General features: G+C 36.7%; 1 protein-coding gene across 1 annotated transcript in view; it reads right to left on the bottom strand.

Annotated features, from left to right (window-relative positions):
- Positions 1-19,749, bottom strand: part of Trpa1 (transient receptor potential cation channel subfamily A member 1) — a 48,499-nt gene that overhangs the window by 23,538 nt on the left and 5,212 nt on the right. Inside the window, exons 2-14 of the mRNA XM_026397265.2 lie at positions 19,160-19,319; positions 16,693-16,868; positions 13,042-13,149; positions 10,541-10,649; positions 10,217-10,362; positions 9,128-9,264; positions 8,271-8,319; positions 6,497-6,596; positions 5,266-5,366; positions 3,651-3,820; positions 3,401-3,565; positions 1,809-1,923; positions 784-950 (exon numbers count right to left, since the gene is read on the bottom strand). Coding sequence (XP_026253050.2) covers positions 784-950; positions 1,809-1,923; positions 3,401-3,565; positions 3,651-3,820; positions 5,266-5,366; positions 6,497-6,596; positions 8,271-8,319; positions 9,128-9,264; positions 10,217-10,362; positions 10,541-10,649; positions 13,042-13,149; positions 16,693-16,868; positions 19,160-19,319 — 1,703 coding nt within the window. The remainder of the gene's footprint in view (positions 1-783; positions 951-1,808; positions 1,924-3,400; positions 3,566-3,650; positions 3,821-5,265; positions 5,367-6,496; positions 6,597-8,270; positions 8,320-9,127; positions 9,265-10,216; positions 10,363-10,540; positions 10,650-13,041; positions 13,150-16,692; positions 16,869-19,159; positions 19,320-19,749) is intronic.

Below are 19,749 nucleotides of genomic sequence, written 5' to 3'. Positions count from 1 at the left end.
ATCTGATCCTAAAAACAACTCAAATTTTCTCTTTTTCCTATAGGTAAAGTCCATTTGGGATATCTGTATTATCAACATAAAACTTCTGTTTCTACACTTTTATTGGCTGATATTTCAAAGGAAATGGGTTTTTAAGACATCCCATGCTCAAAACATAGGCTACATCTGCCTTGAATATGAATTTTCTCACTTCTTTGTCCACTACTGGGTGACATGGAGCCTGACACTTGTCTTGTTGACAGAGAAAAGTTATTTTGAGAAGTGGAAAAACTACCCTCTAAGGTCATCATTAAACTCCTTAGAGTATGCTTTAAAAACTTATAAACACAAAAAATGCTCCATGATGGTGGTATTAGTATTTATAGTCCATAATCACCAGATAGCACTGGTACCCTTAGGGAATTTTTTTTACTGACATCCAGTTTTAGAGTTTAGTTGGCAAGAGTGTTGTCAGGCAAGTTCAGATAGGGAAAGGCAGAGTCACCTGACAATGACCATGGTGCCCCATCCTTGGTATCCTTGGATCCCGCCAGTTTCACAGCAGGACTACCAAGGAGGTATTATGTTCACATAGGTAAAGTTTATAGAAATGAAAACGGAAAACCAGAGAATGAACCAATGTGCCTGTTGTTACCCAAAAGGTTCATTAAAATTTGCACACAACTGACATTTTAATATGTCAACTAAAGTCTGAGAGCCATTTTTCTTTTGTGTTTCTTCTAAGTCTGTAAATCATCCCTAACACCACAGAATGCTGGGTAACTGTGGAGGAAGTCATTGTACCTTTTGCTCCTGATGGTCGTGAGCACCACCTCCTTCCTCTTATTGTGAAGCGCAATGTGCAGAAAGGAGGCCTGCTGCTTGTTCAGGATGATTTCCGCATCGTGGCTCAGAAGCAGTGCCACCGCCTTGGCATGCCCCTCGCGGGCGGCAAAGTGCAGCGCAGTGTTCTTTTAGAGAAAACAGAATACAGAAAAGCTGACGGTCATTGGGCCATTTTATTGCCGAATTGTTTAAAGAAAATTGATCAACAAAGCTTACGACTTAATACCAAAATACACAGATGTAAAACTGGTGATCAGAATCAAGCTTCCAAATAATGTTTGTCATTCAATCATGGTATGGTGTGTGAATTTCAAGGATTTGGGGTGTGTATACTGCTTTTGTGGTGGGATAACTCCACAAGGACAGAGGAGAAGCTTTCCTGGTAAGGATGTTATGGGAACATAGAAGAAAATAACCCTGGCAGATTTAACATCTAGTAGAGCTGTAGTTTCCAGGTGTTATCACAAGCTTGTCAAATAAAAAAAAAATCAGAGATTCCTACAAGGTTGACAATTCTTATTCTTGCCATTTAAAGATTTTTTTTTAAATAAGAGGGATCTTCTATCTCCATCAGTTCATGAACAAATGCATATTTCAATGCTTACTCTTCACAAAAGGAGAGAGAACAGAATAGCACAATAAAGGACAGTAAGTCAGATGATTATACTTCAAAATAATACACTCACTCCTGATCTCTTCTTTTCTCCAGGTTGACTAGAGAGTGGTGAAAAATTTATCATCAGACCACAGTGGCCCTGGATAGGTTTCTGTGACACTGGAGGAGTGGCCTTAACATGCACCCACCGTTTAGTGCCCTTCTATTTCTGTTCCCCTTGTCCTCACTCCTCACTCCAAGAGCTTATTTGTTAAAAACTCATTAAAAGGCTAGAGATAGAGCATAGCTAAGAATATGGCTTTCCTGCAATTTCAGAGTGTTGTTCTATATCAAGATTTTAAGCTGGCAAGAGGAAAACAAGACATACCCCTTCTTCATCTAGCCGGTCTGTACACTTCAAATTGGTATCGAGAATGACCTTCATGGTCTGAGTGTACCCACCCATGGAAGCATGATGCAAAGCCGTCCAGCCATTGTGGTCACTGTTGGAGAGTCAAGAAAAAACATGTACACATGCTCTGTATCAATGACATGTGGGAAGGATGCCACTGGGTTCATCATCAGTGGATGTGATGACAAAAGCATAATTGAGATCTAGTGACTCAATATTTAGAATATCACATATGAGATAAATTTGAAGCCCAGTGGTCTTAAACACTCTATCTGTAATGTGATTCACATGATATTTTAGTTAGTGGAATAAAATATAAATGATAAAACATATCACCAAATACTTGTGGAGGACACCATTAGCATTTCTCCATCCCACATAATTTTTCAAAAATATAATATGCTCATACATAGTATTTTCAATCTTGTTTCCTTGAACACTGATCCAAAAAATGCTCCATGATGGTGGTATTAGTATTTATAGTCCATAACTATTGCACATGATCCTAACATTCTTAGCTTAGTTTCACTTATGCTTCTGAGCATTTAGGTCTGTATCCTCTGTGCTATCAAAGATGCTCACTCAATCCCTTTGAAAATGTTTGTCCTTTTTCACAGAAACTCAAGACATAAATATGATGAATGCTTGTCATATTAGTAGTACTTTCCCACATTAGATACAGGGAAAAAAACCTGACACAATTTAATTGTAGTGCTGAAAAGCAGCTATCTTAAGGTGCAAGAGTCACCTTGCTATGTCAGTTATGATATAATTAAGAAACAAATCTTGGCTTGGGTCCACTTGGGTCCCCTTTCCATACCTGCCACTCAATGTCCCTTGAAAATAGGAAGAAACTGAGCAAACTATTCAGTTTAGAACTATGACACTAATTTGCCAGCATCCGTCTTCTAATGAAGAGATGTGCTTTGAAACATTGGGCTAATGAGCTGCTTGCTACCTACAACTTTGGTGAAAATAGAAGATAGCTCACCAAACCTCTGTAAATGTTTCCAGGTTTTCTTTTTTTTTACAAAGATGTCATGGCACATATCTTATGATACTTACATATTTTGACTTGGTTTTGTTCCTTGTGTTATATTTCCTTTAAGTATAATGAGGTTCATTCAGTTCACTCTTAATGTTTGCTATTCTCAATTTTTATGCCCATCATTTATTAGGTTGAATGAAAAGTAAGTCCTTTGAATGTGTATGGCTTTGTGTTTGTGTGTGCATAAATTTACATGCACACACACCTACACAAATGTAGTTTTGTATCTGCATGAGTAGACAGCAACATGATAAAGTAAAATATGAGGAAATGTATTTCAGAGGTTCTCAGAAATGGCAACAACTCTATAAACTTCAAAGTCTTCATGTGTCAACTGAGAATAATACTGAACTCCCTTTTAATATTTGAGAAGTTTTATACATTTTGAGGATTTAGTCAGATGAGTAAAACTAGTTAGTGAGATATAAAGTTAGATACCATAACTAATATATACCAGAAAAGCAGTTTGAAAACGACTAATTACAAAGAACATATGAACGTTCCAGTCATATGGCCTCACCTGAGAAATAATGCACCTTTTTTCAGAAGAAGTTGAACCACTTTATCATGTCCATTTTTTGCTGCCAGGTGGAGAGGGGTCATTCCGTGAAGGTCACCTTCATTCAAGAGCCTCGTGTCGCTTATGTCCTGTAGGAGCCTCTGACAGGTGTTGATACGCCCATAACTTGAAAAAGATAGGTTTCATATTTTCAAAGTGGATGTTAAACAGAAAGAAGATATACTTACATGTTGTGTAGACTGACCCTCACCTGGCTGCAAAATGCAGGGGTGACTTTTTATCTTTGCTTTTGGAATAAATGGATACGTTGAAACCAAGCAAGTTATTCACAGAGACAGGGACCCCCTGTCTACATGCATAATGTAGAGGAGTACACCCATCATTGTCTTCATCCATGACCAGCTCCTTGATATGTTGCATCTATGGAAAAAAAACACATTTAACATATAATTCTACTATTATGCTAATGCAGAATTTTGCCAACTATTCCATAGCATAGTATTTTCTAAAAAGGATCAATGTATATTCCTCAAGGAAAAAATTATAAACAGCATTAAGGGTACGAGAGCAAATTAAAGATGGATGAATTCTCATGCTCTATGACTTTATAATGTACCAATGTTGCCAAATTAAAGGCTCTAAGAAGTCCTAAAAGTAGGAAAATGCAAATAAGAGTTTTATCAACGTTTTCCTGACATATTTGACCACACTTCCCTCTCTGCCTCTTTTTATTGTTTCCCCAAAGAACACATAAGAGTTTAATGTGTTATGTTGGGCAAAAAGGGATAGGATGTTAAAAATAGAACTTCATATGTTCTTTTATAGTAAAAAACAATGGCAATTAAGACATTTCATCCAATCATTAAGCATATTTGTTATTTTTTGCTTAAAATATTCAAATTATATATATATATTCTTAATTCTTTATTAAAGTCAATGACAATCTGAAAATCTGTCTATTGTAAAAATATGGCACACTTCACATAAATCTAATAGTCACTCAGTAAATATTAGTTGGCTAATATAAATATGGGGATCATGCTTTTGGCTTGTCATCAGTGAGTCAAGTATGTTTCATAGTTTTCTTCATTGCTGATGACTATGGTTAGTTCACTCACATACTTGGCCTCTCCACTGATATGCAATTCATACTGGTGGAAGATTGAAGAAAACATGACCAATTATTCTCACCCGCATCCCCCACAGGCAGTGGAAATGGGGCTCCCCTCAGTGGAATGGGCTGGCTTGGATACAAGCTAAGAAAAATAGAATGACGAAAAAAACAGAGGACATAGAAAATAATTTCAAAAGTGGAGGCAGGACAGGCAAGCCGATCATACAGATCGAGCCTCTATACTGTAGGAAAATGGAGCCTGTGCCTGCTTTATTTATATTGGGGGACATCAAAGGCATTCCATAGAATGTTCTTCTCTTAGAAAGGTTAAAGGTGGGCTGTTCAGTTCCCAATGATGCCCATCTCCGGAGCTAGTATGAGGTATCTTCCTAATAGAACAGAGATAAAGGTAACGTGCATTGGGCAATCTATTGCCTTGGGATAACCACGGATAGTTTGCAATGCCAAACCTAAATCTCCCTGGCTACCACACTGAGAGAAGATGCTCATGTAATTCACAGATGGATTCCTGCAAATCACATATGTCTATGTATTATAGGTAATTATCATCATCACACATCTCCTTACCTTTACCATGATAAAAATAGATATTCAAACATAACATCTTTATTTAAAGACATTTTTCTAATCCTAGAATCAGTCTTTATAACAATAAAAATAATAATAAACACCATTAGTTTACTCTCTATTGAACATAATTCAGTTTTGACGATCCATAGTCATATATTACCTGCATAAACTCAGGTTGCAAATTTTTTAATCCATAAGGTTGCTGAACAGTCAAATGTAAAAAATTACGTCCAAGATGATCCTTTATGTCTACTCTAGCACCTAAAAGACATGGTATAAATATAAATTCTATTCATTTATTTAATGCATGTCCTATGGTGAATTCTTTACTTAATAAGAGATTTTTAATGCCTTAATTTTAATTTATTTTATTTTATTTTTATGTTTAATTTTAATATGTTTATTTTATTTTATTTTTTCCATTTTTTGGTGCACTATAGCTATCCATATAGTGAAATTCACTGTAAATATCTGTACATACACACAATATAACATATAATTTGGCCAATATCGTTCCTCCGTATTTCCCCTTCCTTCCCTTCTCCCTTCCCACCGTCACTTTCCTGTGCTCTACTGATCTCCCTTTCACTTTCTGGAGACAACCCCCTTACATCTTTGTTTTCCTTTTTCCTCCCTGGCTTCCACATGGGAGAAAACATACACTCCTTGACCTTTTAAGTTTGACTTATTTTGCTTAACATAATGTTTTCAAGTTCTACCCATTTTCCTACAAATGATATAATTTCATTTTTATATGTCTGAGTAAAACTTTGTTTTGTGTTTATAGCACATTTTCTAGGTGATAGACACCTAGGCTGATTCACAGTTGTCTACTGTGAATTGTGAAGCTACAGAGATGTGTGTGCTTGTATCTCTGTGGTATCATGAAGTCAGTTCTTCAAGATAAATAGCCTGGAGTGGTACAGCTCGGTTACATGGTGGTTCCTTTCCTAGTCTTTTGAGGCGCCTCCATACTGGTCTCCAGTGGTTATACTAATAACAATCCCACCAACAATGTAAGTTTTTCATTTTTCTCCACGTCCTCTCCAGAATTTTATTATTGTTTGTATTGTTGATAGCTACCATTCCTTAAACTTATAGACAATGTTTTCTAGAAATAAGGTTAACTACAGTACCACAACCATACGGGACTGACTCACTGAGAGAAAGCTGATAAAATATTTGACAAAAACCTGGTGTGAAACAGTTGCCTTCTAAATGTTTGTTCCGAATTTACCTTTCCAAATATTGCTCCTTCACCAGACTGAAAATGATTCTAGCCATAACAGTGTACTTATCTTTGTATTCCCAGCTCCCTGTCAAGTGCCTGTCAAGTACTCTAACCAAATCAAGTACTGGTTCCAAAGGCTTGGCTTGCTCCCTCTTGGTACCTTTAGAGAGCAGCAAATTCACAATATTCCAAGATGCAGAAGCAGTTGCTAGTATAAGTGGAGAGCGTCCTTCAGAATCAGTGCTATTGATATCTGCTCCCTAAAACGAAACAAGTCTTTCAACAAAGGGTTTGTAACAGACAAATCAGCTTACATTGCCATTTGTAAATAATATTAATCCATTGGGATAGAGTGTCTATATTACAGCCAGCATGTGACTGATCACAAGATTATTTTACATTTCCCTATAATCCACATCAGAACATCAAGGCATTCTTTCATAAACTCAACAATGAAATAATTCTCACATGTTAGGCTTTGGCTGACATCTGGCAATAGATCTATTACTGTCTAAGCCCTAAAGATAAAATTCTATGACAACAGTAGCAGTTTATTTCCCACAGTAAGACATTATTGTTAAATCTCCATGATTTTAAACATCTTCCAAAATTTATCACATATATGATTTAAGACCATTCACAAGAAAACATTTTTAAAAAGCATCTACTCCATTTGAAATAAAACAAAATAACTGAATCAAAATTTCTAAAGTAAAATTTTAGACAAACATTTATTTGAAAACCCTTATAATTTAAAATCACTGTTTGTACCATATGCAGTGGTGTACAACTGCAATCCCAGCAGCTTAGGAAGTTGAGGCAGAAGGATTGTGAGTTCAAAGTCAGCAACTTAGCAAAGCCTAGGCAACTCAGTGAGACCCTGTCTCTAAATAAAATATAAAAAGGGTTGGGGATGTGCCTCAGTGGTTAAGCACCCCTGGGTTCAATCCTTTGTACTCCCCTCCAACAACAACAAAAAAATCACTGTTTGTTACAATATTTGATAGGGCAAGAGACAAAGGATCTTTGACTATTTCATGGAGAGAATTCTATACTTTAGATAGGGTAATAAAAATAGCTTAAAATCCAACTGTGGACATGTCCCTGTTCTTTCAGGACCTGCTGAGTGTAGCTGCAGTGGCAGTACATTCCCTTTGAAAGCTTCATAGTGCTGGGTGAGTGTCCACCACAGTTCTCTTGCCAGGCAAAGATGCCAGCCTTCATTTTTGAAAAAACCACAGGTGACATAAAACAATGGTATCTAAGGAGGCTTTTCAGGATTCTTCATATGAATATCACAACTGTAGTAGTTACTATTCATGACACACCAAATTCTACAAGTAGAAGTACGTTCATGGCTGACATGATGGGACTTCAATAAACCCACTACACATTCATCCAGAACCTCATGGACTCCACTGCTGGGAATGAAAAAGACCTCCTGCTTTCTTTGCAATAAATCTTCAACAGGATTTTTCAATTCCTGCATCTTCAGGGATCGAAAGGTGGTACCAAGGCAGTGGGGGCAGAAGTTTAGAATGAAAGGTGACAGTGACAGAGGATGCCTGTCCTGCTTCACCTTCAAGCCCCCAGTGCTGAAGAAAGGCCAGCTACGTTTCCTAAGGCCTCAGGAGGACTGATTCACAGACCAACAAAGAGCTCACATGACAAACTCCACACATGAAAAACATTGGTACAGGCATCAAAAACCACACTTCAGTCTTTCTAACTTCATGGTAATGAAATTTGGCTGTTTTGTATTCATATATAATATACCCTAGTTGCAAAAGTTCATAATCCTTCTAAAAACTTTTCTTTGCTGCTAAACAAGAAATTAGAATGTGGCTTATTTTTGGAAATCCTTACTATGTAATTATATGATTTTCATATGTAAACAGTAATTTAAAAAATAAACTTGTTTGTTAAATAGTTACCGCTGAAATTAAGTACTCTGCTAGTTCATGGTGATCAAATAATGAGGCTCTGCAAAAAGAGAAGTAAGGTAATATTAATATAAATACATAAAATAAAGTTAGCACATTTAGAAAGTGGATTTAAGTGGCCATTAAATAAGAATATATAGTGTTAAAAAACTGGTAACCTTTGAAATGTATAATTGGTTATCAGAAATTTGCAAGATGTACCTAAAACTCACTTTCAGAGTTCAAAAGATCCCCCATACACACACCTTGAAGGGCTCATCTTTGACAAAAACTAACAAAGAAGCATTAGTTTTCCTTATTTTTCATGAAACTTAAAATATTTGTAGAGAGAACTGAAGTTATTCTCATAAGATATCACAAGTAGTCACATTAATATTTTTAATTAATAGAAGTTTTTAATCCATATTAAAGCACTGCCATAACAAATGTTGATACTAGTGTTGTAAAACTTTGTTTCCCATCACTCATCTCATTTTTATGTTCCTATTGAAGACTATCTCAGCTGTTCTTGCCCTTTATATATAAATTTCAGAATCAGGTTGCTGATTTTCACCAAAAATTCACAAGTGATTTCATGACATTTAAAATGTACTAATTATATTTAATAACTTAATAGGGGTTCATTTTCCTAAAATAATTTCTTCTTAGGCATATTGGCATATTGAAGTTGTGTTCCAAAGATACTTTTAACTATACTCAAGTCATTGTGTTTCCAAATTAACTAAACATTAGAGTAAAAAAAAAAATTTAAATAGTCCTGAGGTTCATCCCAGAGTCTCTGATAGAATCTGGATAGACTCTCTGATAGAATTAGTTGGCATCTATACATAGGATAATAGGAAACTTGCCTGTGAAGCAGGGTCTCACGATTTCCATCAAGAGCATTAACAATATTGCTGTCACCAGAATAAGATGATATCATCAATTTAACAATTTCAGTGGCTCCTTGGGTTGCAGCAAAATGAAGGGCCATGCACTTCCCATTCTATAAAGAGTTTTGATACCAGAATCAGTGTTTAAACCTTAATTCAAGAATATATAGTCAGCTGTGAGTTTCTTCTCCCCAAATCAAGGAATGTCAAATTAATGAAGATAAACCATTCTCAGATGCATCTACTGAAAAGTATCAGTATAAAAATTATAGCTAGCAATCTTACTTCCTTGCAGTCTGACAGTTCTTGGCATATACTACCGTCATCATTGTCTGAATGCCATTCTTTCTCCCAGGAGCATGAGGACCTCATCGTATCCATTGTTGTAAGCACCCAGTATACAGAGTGACTTCCAACCCCATACCAACAGTGGCAACTCCTCATTTCTATATTGAAGAGATTTAGGGGCAGTGTCCAGAAGTTGTATAAGATTACTCACTAATCTCCTCTTCCACCAGAGAGGACAAGTCTTTGAGGTAGTTGGGAGTGGAGGGTGTTGTCACCCAAAACCCAAGAGATAGAAGAAAAAAAGGCCTAAGTATCTTTTAATCAAACATGCCTGGCATAAAGTCAGAACCCAGATGCAGTCAACACTTCTTCACATACTTATCCTTAGAAATTAGGTGGTCCCTGGTTAAAAGAGAGTACTCTTCAGAATAGCACTCTAACCAAAAACACTCATGGCAGGACTTTAACGTTCCAACATGACAATAGGAACATAGTATTATCTTTGAGGGTAGGCCTTAACATGTTTAATGGCAGTTAGACTGGATATCCTCTTTACTGTATCTGTATTTGCAAATGTTAATGACATATTGCAATTTACCAATAAAAATTTGGGGACATACTCTTCTGGATTCTCTGCAATGGATATAAGGAAATAATATTTATTTTCTGCTATATATGTATTCAATCTAAATTGACTTTAACAGAACTATAAAGCATTTTGGAAAATATTTATAACAATCCTAAAATAAAAGTATAATTTAGACTGTGAACAAGTACCTCCACCAGTTCTATGTGTGCACCATTGTCCAGGCACATTTTAATCATTTCCAAGTCTCCACTTTGAACCGCCAAGTGGAGCGGGCTGACTTTCTTATTATTCACAAAGTTAATGTGACTCTGTCGACTGTATCCATGTTCTTCACCTGTAGAAGAAAATGCCATTCGAGAGGAATATTTGAAATAATACAATTTTTTAAAAGAAAGGACTTTTGGACTTACATAAAAGGCTATGCGTAAATTCTATTAAATGTTTTTCAAATTAATAGTGTTTAACAGAACAGGTTTCTTTATCATACAGAAGGTAGAAAAGCCTCCACTCACCATGCTTTAATATTATTTCCATGCATTTTTTGGCACCAGAAAATGCAGCTTGGTGAACAGGGAAATCTCCCCATTTATTGGATTTACATATCTTAGCTCCTTTATTTAACTGAAAAAAGAAAAGGGGTAGTGGGGGAGTCAATTACACAAGTTAACCAACAAATCACAGGGGTAGACAAGAATTTCTGTTCTTCAGGCTGTTTCACTCTTCAGGGTATATTCAAAAATATACAAAAGCCTTCATGTGATATAAAGTCTAGGCAAAAAGGCAATTTGGGAACTAAGCTAAGATTCTGAAATAGAGATACTTCATGTCTTCCAAAGATGAAGTAACACCAAGATACAGAAATATTGGTCTTGATTCCCCAGCAAACCAAAGTCTGCAGGAAGCCATCCGTGAAACACATGAGGACCTTCTCTCTGGAAGCCAGGGAGGGACAGGCCTGGCATTGGGAACTTCCTGCAGCTCTTCCGTGGTGACAGATCACCCAATGCACATGACCTTTCCCTTGGCTCTGCTAGAAAGGTTCCTCATAGTAGCACTGGAGTTGGGCATGACCCTAGGAATTGAACAGCCCACCTTTAACCTTTTATGGAAAAGAACATTCTACAGTCTCTTTGATGTCTCCTGATACAAACAAAGCAGGTGTGAGCTTTATTTTGTCAGAGACTGGATCCCTCTGGTCAGCTTGTCCATCCTGCCCCCACTTTTAAAACTACATTCTGTGTTCTGTGGTTTTCTCACAGTTCCATTTTTCCTAGCTTTTATTTCTCAATCAGCCCATTCCACCAAGGAGAACCCCAATCCCACCACCCAGGCAGGACATGGGTGGGAAAGGTCAGCACATTTTTAAAACATTTTCACAACTTCTATTCTCATTATCAATTTCTTATACAAAGTGATAATATTGTCCAGATTCTTTTCCCTTCCTTTATGCAAAATTAATTAAAAAAAAACTAAAGAAACAAGAAAAGGTAGATAAAGATTCATAAATAATACACCAATATTCTTATCAAGTCATAAAAATCAGGTAGTTTTCACTAAGGAAGATGCTTTCTAAAAAGATGTTAGAAGAATTTAATATTGTATTATATCTTTTTTAAAAAAACTTTCTGTTTAATAATTTTATTTTATTTATTTATTTTTATGTGGTGCTGAGGACCAACATGCTAGCAAGCACTCTACCACTGAGCCACACCCCAGCCCTAATATTATATCTTTTAGTCTGAGCCAATCATTTTCAAGTACCATTTTCTATAAGTCATTGAACTTCAATTTTGTTTTAAGCATCTCTTATCATTACATTATAAAATAGCTTTTAAAATGTGGGAGAAGCAAATACCTGTGATCTTGCCTTCTAAAGATAATTTAAATAAAGTTATGTATTTATACATAAAATTTTGTAAACCACAAAATGAAAGACATAGTTCATCAAATCATATTATTAAGCAATATGTTAAGTAAAAATTTTTTGAACAATATGACCACATAGTATACACTTAAAAATTACATTTGCAAAAAAATAAGATTTTAAACACATTATTTTCTAAAGTGTTTTCAACTTTACTATTTTGTTATTACTATTTGCTTTTGGTTTATTTAAAGATTTTTTTCCTAAATTCTTGGTTTGAGTGTGATTTTATTTAATTTGATTCTCTTTTTTATTTATTCTCTTTTTGTTTTAATCATCTTACCTTCTATGCTCTAAGTACATGTAGTAAATACGTTAACTCATACTTGTGCATCTCAATATCAGAAAAATATTTCAAAATTATTTTAAATTTTATTATATTATTCTCTATAATGGTGACAAGGCAAAATCAATTGATAAAATATAGAACCTGGCCTGGATATCAGGCAGGTAATTAAGGAATATTTGAAAGACAGACATCTTTAGCATTTCACTGGACCACCCCAGGAACCCTTGACAGAGAGAAAGCTGGCTCTGTACACAGGACTGTGGCTCCCACCAAGGACCTTTAGTCATTAAAACACTCAGGGATCCCCCTTTGAGAACCCATGGCAACAATTTTTCTTCTGGTCTTGGGAACAAGGATGCTGTATTTCTCATAGCTTTTATCTTATGGACCAAATCAATCTGGAATTGACCTTATACATTTTCCCTTTTTCCCATTGGAAGTCAAAGTCAAATGTCTGACTGTCTTTATCAATATATAGGCTGCTATACTTTGTATTCTATATTCTAGTAGGACCATCAACTTCATCTTAAATTTTCCTGCCTGTATTTCTTTTCACTTCAATTTTCTCACCTTTTCTTTCATGCTCTAATGTTAGTCTCCTGTAAGTAATCAGGTCCATTTAGAATCTAAGGAGTGTACACACATATAAAAACACATATAGAACTAGGGTTTTTTTCCCAACCTCTTTTCTATATTTTATATTTTGCTAAGATGGATAGACAATAAAGAGCTGCTATAACTAACAATAATTCATGTCATATTCATGAAAAGATAAAGCAAAATATGATTAATACACAAACCAAAATTTGCAGTGCTTCACTATTATCCTTGGCGCATGTGGTTAATAATGCTGTGTTTCCATTTTCTCCTTCTAAATTAATATTAGTACTTCTGTGCTCAGTCAAGACCTACACAAAAGAGGAGAAAAACTGTCAAAAAGCAAAATTATATATTTCCAAATAAGGACTTGTCTTCCCCTTGATTCTAAGGTCTCTCGTTACAGGGACCATGTCTTATCTTTTTTTCATCTCTCTTCCACATGATCTGGCATGAAATCTTGCACATAGTGGATATTCTTTTATCAAAGGAAAAAATAATTATTTTAATATCACATCCATTAAGACAATATTGAATTGTGGAATTGGAAACAGAATTTTAAATAACAATTTTAAATAATTAACACAGTCTTACTACTTCTCAATTGAAGTGAGTCCCATTAACTAATATTTTCAATAAATAAATGTATGGAGCTATTTGGAATACGTGCATAGGAGAAAAGGAAGGGGGGAGAGAAGAAGAGAGGGAGGCAGGAATAGTTTCTTTCTCCCCTCATCATTATTCTTTTACCTCAATTGCAAGAATTCTGGGAAATGTCAAAGAAAATTCCATTCTTGTCAGTAGAGAAAAGCAAGCACCATGTAACACATGAGTACAACAACTCAATCAATTCATCTTTGGTCTGGAATAGAGACTTTTTCTATGATATAAAAAGTTAGGAGCCCAATAAAATGGTCCAGTAATTTTTCTGATAGAATTTAATTGAAGACTTGTCCCTTACTCACCTGGTGACTGCAACTGTAACACTGTAATACTGGCCATATCTATAGATCTTTAACCAGCCTTTATTTTCATATTAAAACTAACAAAAGTTGTCTCATATAAGGGTTTCTCTCAAGACAGAAATTTATTAACTGACCTAGTAGAGGCCTTTCCTCTTCCAGTAACACCAAAATAAAACTATGACACAGATTCATAATTACATTGTTTTTTTAAACTTATTCAATAAGTTATTTCTTAAAAACATTGACTTGCTTAAAATAATACCCAACCTCTTACTAGAGTCCCTTCTTTAATAGAATCTGCCCAATGTGAGTGTCAGCAAATGAATTACTAATAAGCTCAGCTCATATGAGAAAATTAAAGGTTTTGGTCCACAAGAACACAGAGGGGAATTATTGATGGATGAAGGGAAATGAGATTTTAAAAAGTTTACTTTATGGACAATAGGCACCTTTACATTCTATTCTTAAGAAGTGCTATATTCACATATAAAAAAACACTCTAAACTCTACCGGAAGAGATTGTTTTTCTCTTTGCCCTCTTAGAATCACAAGTTTGCAGCATTTATTAGGACATTACTATCGTACTATCATAAGCGTTATTTCAAAAATCTGTTAATTATATGTTGTAACAGCTCCAGAGAGAGAAACTCAACTGTGCACCCACTTCAATGCAGTCATGACCAGGCAAGCCTGGGAGGTTGGCAAGTGAGCTCTCTGAGGTTCCTATAATAAGAATCCAGGAAGCCTTGTGGGAGCTTCAAACAACTGGCTGTTTTTTGAGTTCAGGCTCCAAGGATGAAGACCATTGAGAAATATGGCTACCTCCTAATCCCTGGGCCAGGAGACCCCAGAAAATATTATACTGTCTATGGAAGAATTTGAGGTAATATATTGATGACAACTTTTTACTTTACAACCATATAAGCAGTGGTAAAAAGTGTGGGGAAGGCTGGTGGAAGAGTGAAGGAGATTTCTAAACTGGCCATGGCTGGCTGGGTGGGTGCAGGCCAGACCCATGGGCATGACCGGGAGAGGCAGGCTGGGAGGACTGCAGTTCATAAGAATTCAAGGAAACACTCCAAACTCTTCCTCCTCTTGTCTCTGATAAACTAGAGGGGTTTGAAAATATTTTTAGGCCATAATTGTGGCTGGTAAGACTAAGTATGGGAGAGAGCATTTCAACTTTCCTATGATCCTATTTTTCTTCTATTATGGTGCCACCCAGGAAAATTTGGTTTATTTCTACATCTAGTTTATAAATCAATGACGGGGTGGACTGACTTCTGAACTTTCTTTTCTATTTCCATGCTATACGTACCTTTCTGTATGTGTTGGTCTGAAACTTTCTTTTTCTAATTAACAATAGCTTTCAACTACTACCTGCCTTTGAATTCCCAAGTCATTCTTTTAGAGTCAAGATTAATTAAGTTAATGGGCATCTGTTTCTGAAAAGAGCCTTCAGAGAAAGCATAAGAGTTCCAGGAGGAAACGTGTGACACCACTGGGGGATCTCTGGAGTCACAAGTGGCCCAATGTGGAAGACATGGAGGCAGCACCAGGCTCATGAATAATGTAGATATTAAGAAGACTGGACAGGCTGTTGCCAGAGACCTTTCTAATAACCTCCTCAGGGGGCTGCCTCAACCCCCTTCAGGGGTACCAGTACTTTAGTTCTCTCCTCTACTTCTTCATTCAATTGTTTATTCAACTCCCACCATGGACCAGCACAGTTCTGAGGGCTGGAGACATTTAGATGGTTAAGACACATTCCCTCCTTCAAGAATAACTAGCCAGTGAGGAAGAAAAGCATACAAACATTTCATGACAACATCATGTGCAGCGTTCCAAATCAGGAATAGCGGGAAGTAGGAAGGGAGAATCCCTTACTCCCTGTATGCCAGGCTCTCAGAGGACTGAGAGAAGAAATTTTGTGCTAAAAAGAGATCTCTTTGGTGATTTGTAGACAATTAGGCTTTGGTGTAGATTAGTGCAATAGCCAGATTAGCATCTTCAATATCATCTCCCTGGGAAAATGTATTTCAAGTTCCAAATAACCTACCTTCGAAATTAACTTGTAGGACATGATCCTTTTAAGGCATTCTCTTTTAGGAAGCACGCTTGCTTTCCGGTGTGTCTGTGAGATTCTGAACTGTAGTTGAAAAGCCAAGGCCTGGGGCTTGGGGGTGTAGCTCAGTGGTAGACTGTTTGCCCAGCATACACCAAGGACCCAGGTTCAATATCCCGCAGAGAGGGGGAAAAAAAATGCTTGGCCTAAATCTCACCCTTAGGCACTTACTGGGATTTCTTCTTTTTCAGCAAACTCACTGTCAAGACTTGAAAAACAAGAATAATTCCCCAAGAGGAGCCTGTGTCTTCTGCTAGCTAATCCTGAGGCAGGCCACTCACCCTCACAAAACAGCACCTCATAATTAAGGTTTCTGTTTTCACACTTACAGGCTTCTTTCTTGTAGTCATTTAGTTAATGAGGTGCGAATGGTAAAGCCTGAGCTTGGGTACTTCAAGATGAGAACCAAAGTCCTAATTCTTGCTTTCAGCAGTTATGTGACATTAGGCAAGTTAGTTAATTCTGTCTGTGACTCATCTTCCTCAGCTATGAAATGGAGATACTAATAATGTATAATTTTTTGTAATAAGGACTTAAGAAATTAAAACACAAATCTGTTAAAAAAAATGCTTGGTAAATTAAGAGAAGACTATCACTCTCACCTCCACCACCACCATCAGCACCAGGTGGTGAGAGGTAACCACAGTGGTCATTACCTTTCATTGGCCCTGAAGTTTAGGTTGGCCACTTGGCCCAGGCAGAGAGAGCTGGATCTGGTGCCAGTCCCTGCTCTGACACCCCTATGAGAGGGAGAGCAGGCTCACCTTTATGATCTCGTTGTACATGCCCTGAGCAGCTATGTGAAGGGGCGCCATCATGTTGCCATTTCGGAGGTTTGGGTTTGCTCCGTGGCTGAGAAGAAACTTAACACTTTCAACCTGGTTTTTTTCTGTAGCCCAGTGCAAAGGGGTGTTTCCATAATCGTCCATTACATTCAACACTAGGGGAAAAAAAATACCAAAACATGCATTAAATTTTGCTTGGACTGTGCCAAAGTGCTACTATAATTGGCTGTTAGCTTCTTTATCAGAAACGAAAATGTAGCTTCAGTTCTCAAGAAACCTCTAAGGGCCACCTTTAGGGAACATATGAAAGCATGGCACTGACTCTATCAATTGACTAATTAATTAATTTAATTTAATTTCTGTCTATAGGGCCCATAAGAAATGGATCTTATTGCTACATGTTTTTATGTTTACAAATTTTAGGATTGTGGTAAACATTGAGATTACATAAGAGCAGGGACCATAGAACAGGATCAACTGGATTCCATACGACTAAGATTTCACTGTAGCCTCCAATAGCCCGTGAGGTACCACGAAGACCAATTGTCAGAAAAAATGAAGTCACTGAAACCTAGAGAGGTTGAAAGTCTTGCTAACACCACAGCTAATGAGGAGTTCATATTATCTCTTTGAACCTCAGCTTTCTCATAGTCAAAGTTGGTAAAAATAAAATACGCAGACACAGAGACATCTTGCAATGTTGTTGGGACAATAATATTAAATCATGCCTTTAAAGGTCTTAGCAGAATGCCTGACCTATGGTGATGTTTCCAAACATGTTAATAAGAAAACATATTCTCCACAAGTTAACAAGATGAGAATTTGAGCTTAAGCTCCTGATGCTGCAGTTTTCACATATTTGTACAATAAAATAAATAGTACTATTTACCCTGTGAGTTTAAGAATAATATTCCCTTTCATTCCTGCAGTGCCTTGTAGCTATTGTAAAATAAACATGGCTATCTGCTTTATCAACTATTTTAATCATTGGCAGAATATCTTTATGTCTGGGGAGGGAAAAAAGGATTCACTCATAAATATGAGTTAGGGACTGTCGATAATACCTGGAACCACAGTGCAGCTGTATTTCCTGTCTCTCTCCAATATCTCCTTTCATTCATCAAAGTGCTTCACTCTCAAAAACACACACTCAGGCACACACACACACTCTTCCATACCCTGAGAGTTACACACTCATGCACATCTCTTGAACATTCTGTCGGAGTGAGATGGAGCACTCCATTCAGCAAATTTAATTAACAAGGGGCTCTGCTTACAAAGTGCTACTCACTAACTAAATATCTTGAATTTGGCTTTTATCTTCACCACTTTTCAGAACATTGGCACCACTTTCCAGGTCACTGGGGCCTTCTAATACAAGGGCTTTCTTGTAATCACCTTCCTACTTGAACTCTTTGGAGCTATTGATCCTTGTATCATCCATCTTAATAACTTCTCCCTTGGCCTGTGTATCATCAATCTTACATCCATCACCCTCTTCATCCTTTTTCTGGCAGTTCCTTTGCCATCTGTCACTTACAGTTGGTCCTCTACCCTTAGCTACCTTCACTAGCAATCTATGGTCTCTTGAAGTGTATTCATTCACTTCCACAGTCTCATCTACTTCCTATAATAACGGCTGCACAGGGGTGACTTCTTTCCTTCTATTAACTATTGGATCTTTCCAAGGGGCAGTCCCCTGGGCTGTTCAATATCTCCGCACACTCTCACACTCACGTTTCTTCTGTTTAGTCATAACCCCCTTTTTGAGTTGGTTATACTGTTAGATTCATCTTCTAAGTTAGGAGTGTCAAAGTCTCTCCCGCTTAGTCCTCAAGCTCCACCTGTTGTCAAGCACTGTGGACCTACACATATCTCCCGAATTTCTCTCTTTTTCCTTACTCTAACCTCTCTTTCTCCTTTAGGCAAAAATAGATTTTTAACAAGACTTCTACTAATCCATTTTCCACAACAGCGAAGGTCTTATGATACCATCTCACTGCTTAAGCATCCACCTCAGTCATTGCCTACAGATGCACTTCTCACACAAAGCCAGGTGTCAGGCGGAGAGAAGGAGATGGCCCCTCTTTTTGAAGGGTCAGTTTCATTCAATGATTAATTTAAGTGTAGAATACATAACATCTTCTGAAGTAGCATAGAAAGGTTCATAAAATGTACATGAATTTTTATGATCTGCCCCCAAAATCAAAGAAAGTTTGAATTTGTGGTGTGTGTCCCAGATGTGTTTACTCTCCTTTTACGGTGTTTTAGTGGAAAGTTTTGAACAGCACACATCTGCAAGGAAACCAACACTCCAGAAGGTGACAGTTCTTCAGCATCGTTCATTCTGGTACGAATCTACCCTGTAGAACTGCTTCATACCACTCTTCCCAGGCAATCTAGTGGGAGGATGGTTTACGGAGCACTCACTGTAGCACTTTGTTACCTGCACAAGAAGAGCCACTGATGATCGTCTTCATCAGTTCCACTTGACCTTCTGCTGCTGCATGATGCAAAGGTGAAGCATTGGTATCATCATATTTGCTTAATTTCCTTCGGTTCTTGATAAAGTTTTGTAATCTATGTGCACTTCCTTCAAAAACCACCTACAGGGATATAAGAAAACCCATTACCTTAAACAAGAATATGCAGAACTTTTGACTATAGAGCTAATAGCTTTAACAGGTTTACAATTATCCAAACTATCATACTTATAATTATTTTTTACTGAAGTATATAAAATGCTCTCAGACATAAAAAGGGAAAAGCAAATGCCTAAGCACTGATAAGTACATTAAATAAATGTTTTGATTTTCCTTATTGTAAACTTAAATTTGCTCTAGCTATAAAGGCCTTAGAGAAAGTTTAGAAGTGAACTTAAGAGATGTGCTCTGACAAATAATAAATACTGTGAAAATACAGAAGAATTTGCTTTGCCAGGTGAAAATGTACTTAAACTACAGCATGAAGAATTCAGATTAGATTTAAAGGTTTTTATAAATACAAGATTATTAAGTCCAGGAATCTAAATTACTG

This window comes from Urocitellus parryii, chromosome 7 (genome assembly GCF_045843805.1).
Source record: "Urocitellus parryii isolate mUroPar1 chromosome 7, mUroPar1.hap1, whole genome shotgun sequence".
In the NCBI taxonomy this organism is placed as follows: Eukaryota; Metazoa; Chordata; class Mammalia; order Rodentia; family Sciuridae; genus Urocitellus; species Urocitellus parryii.
Note: the sequence above shows the minus strand (reverse complement) of the source record. Positions and strands in the feature narration are given on the sequence as shown.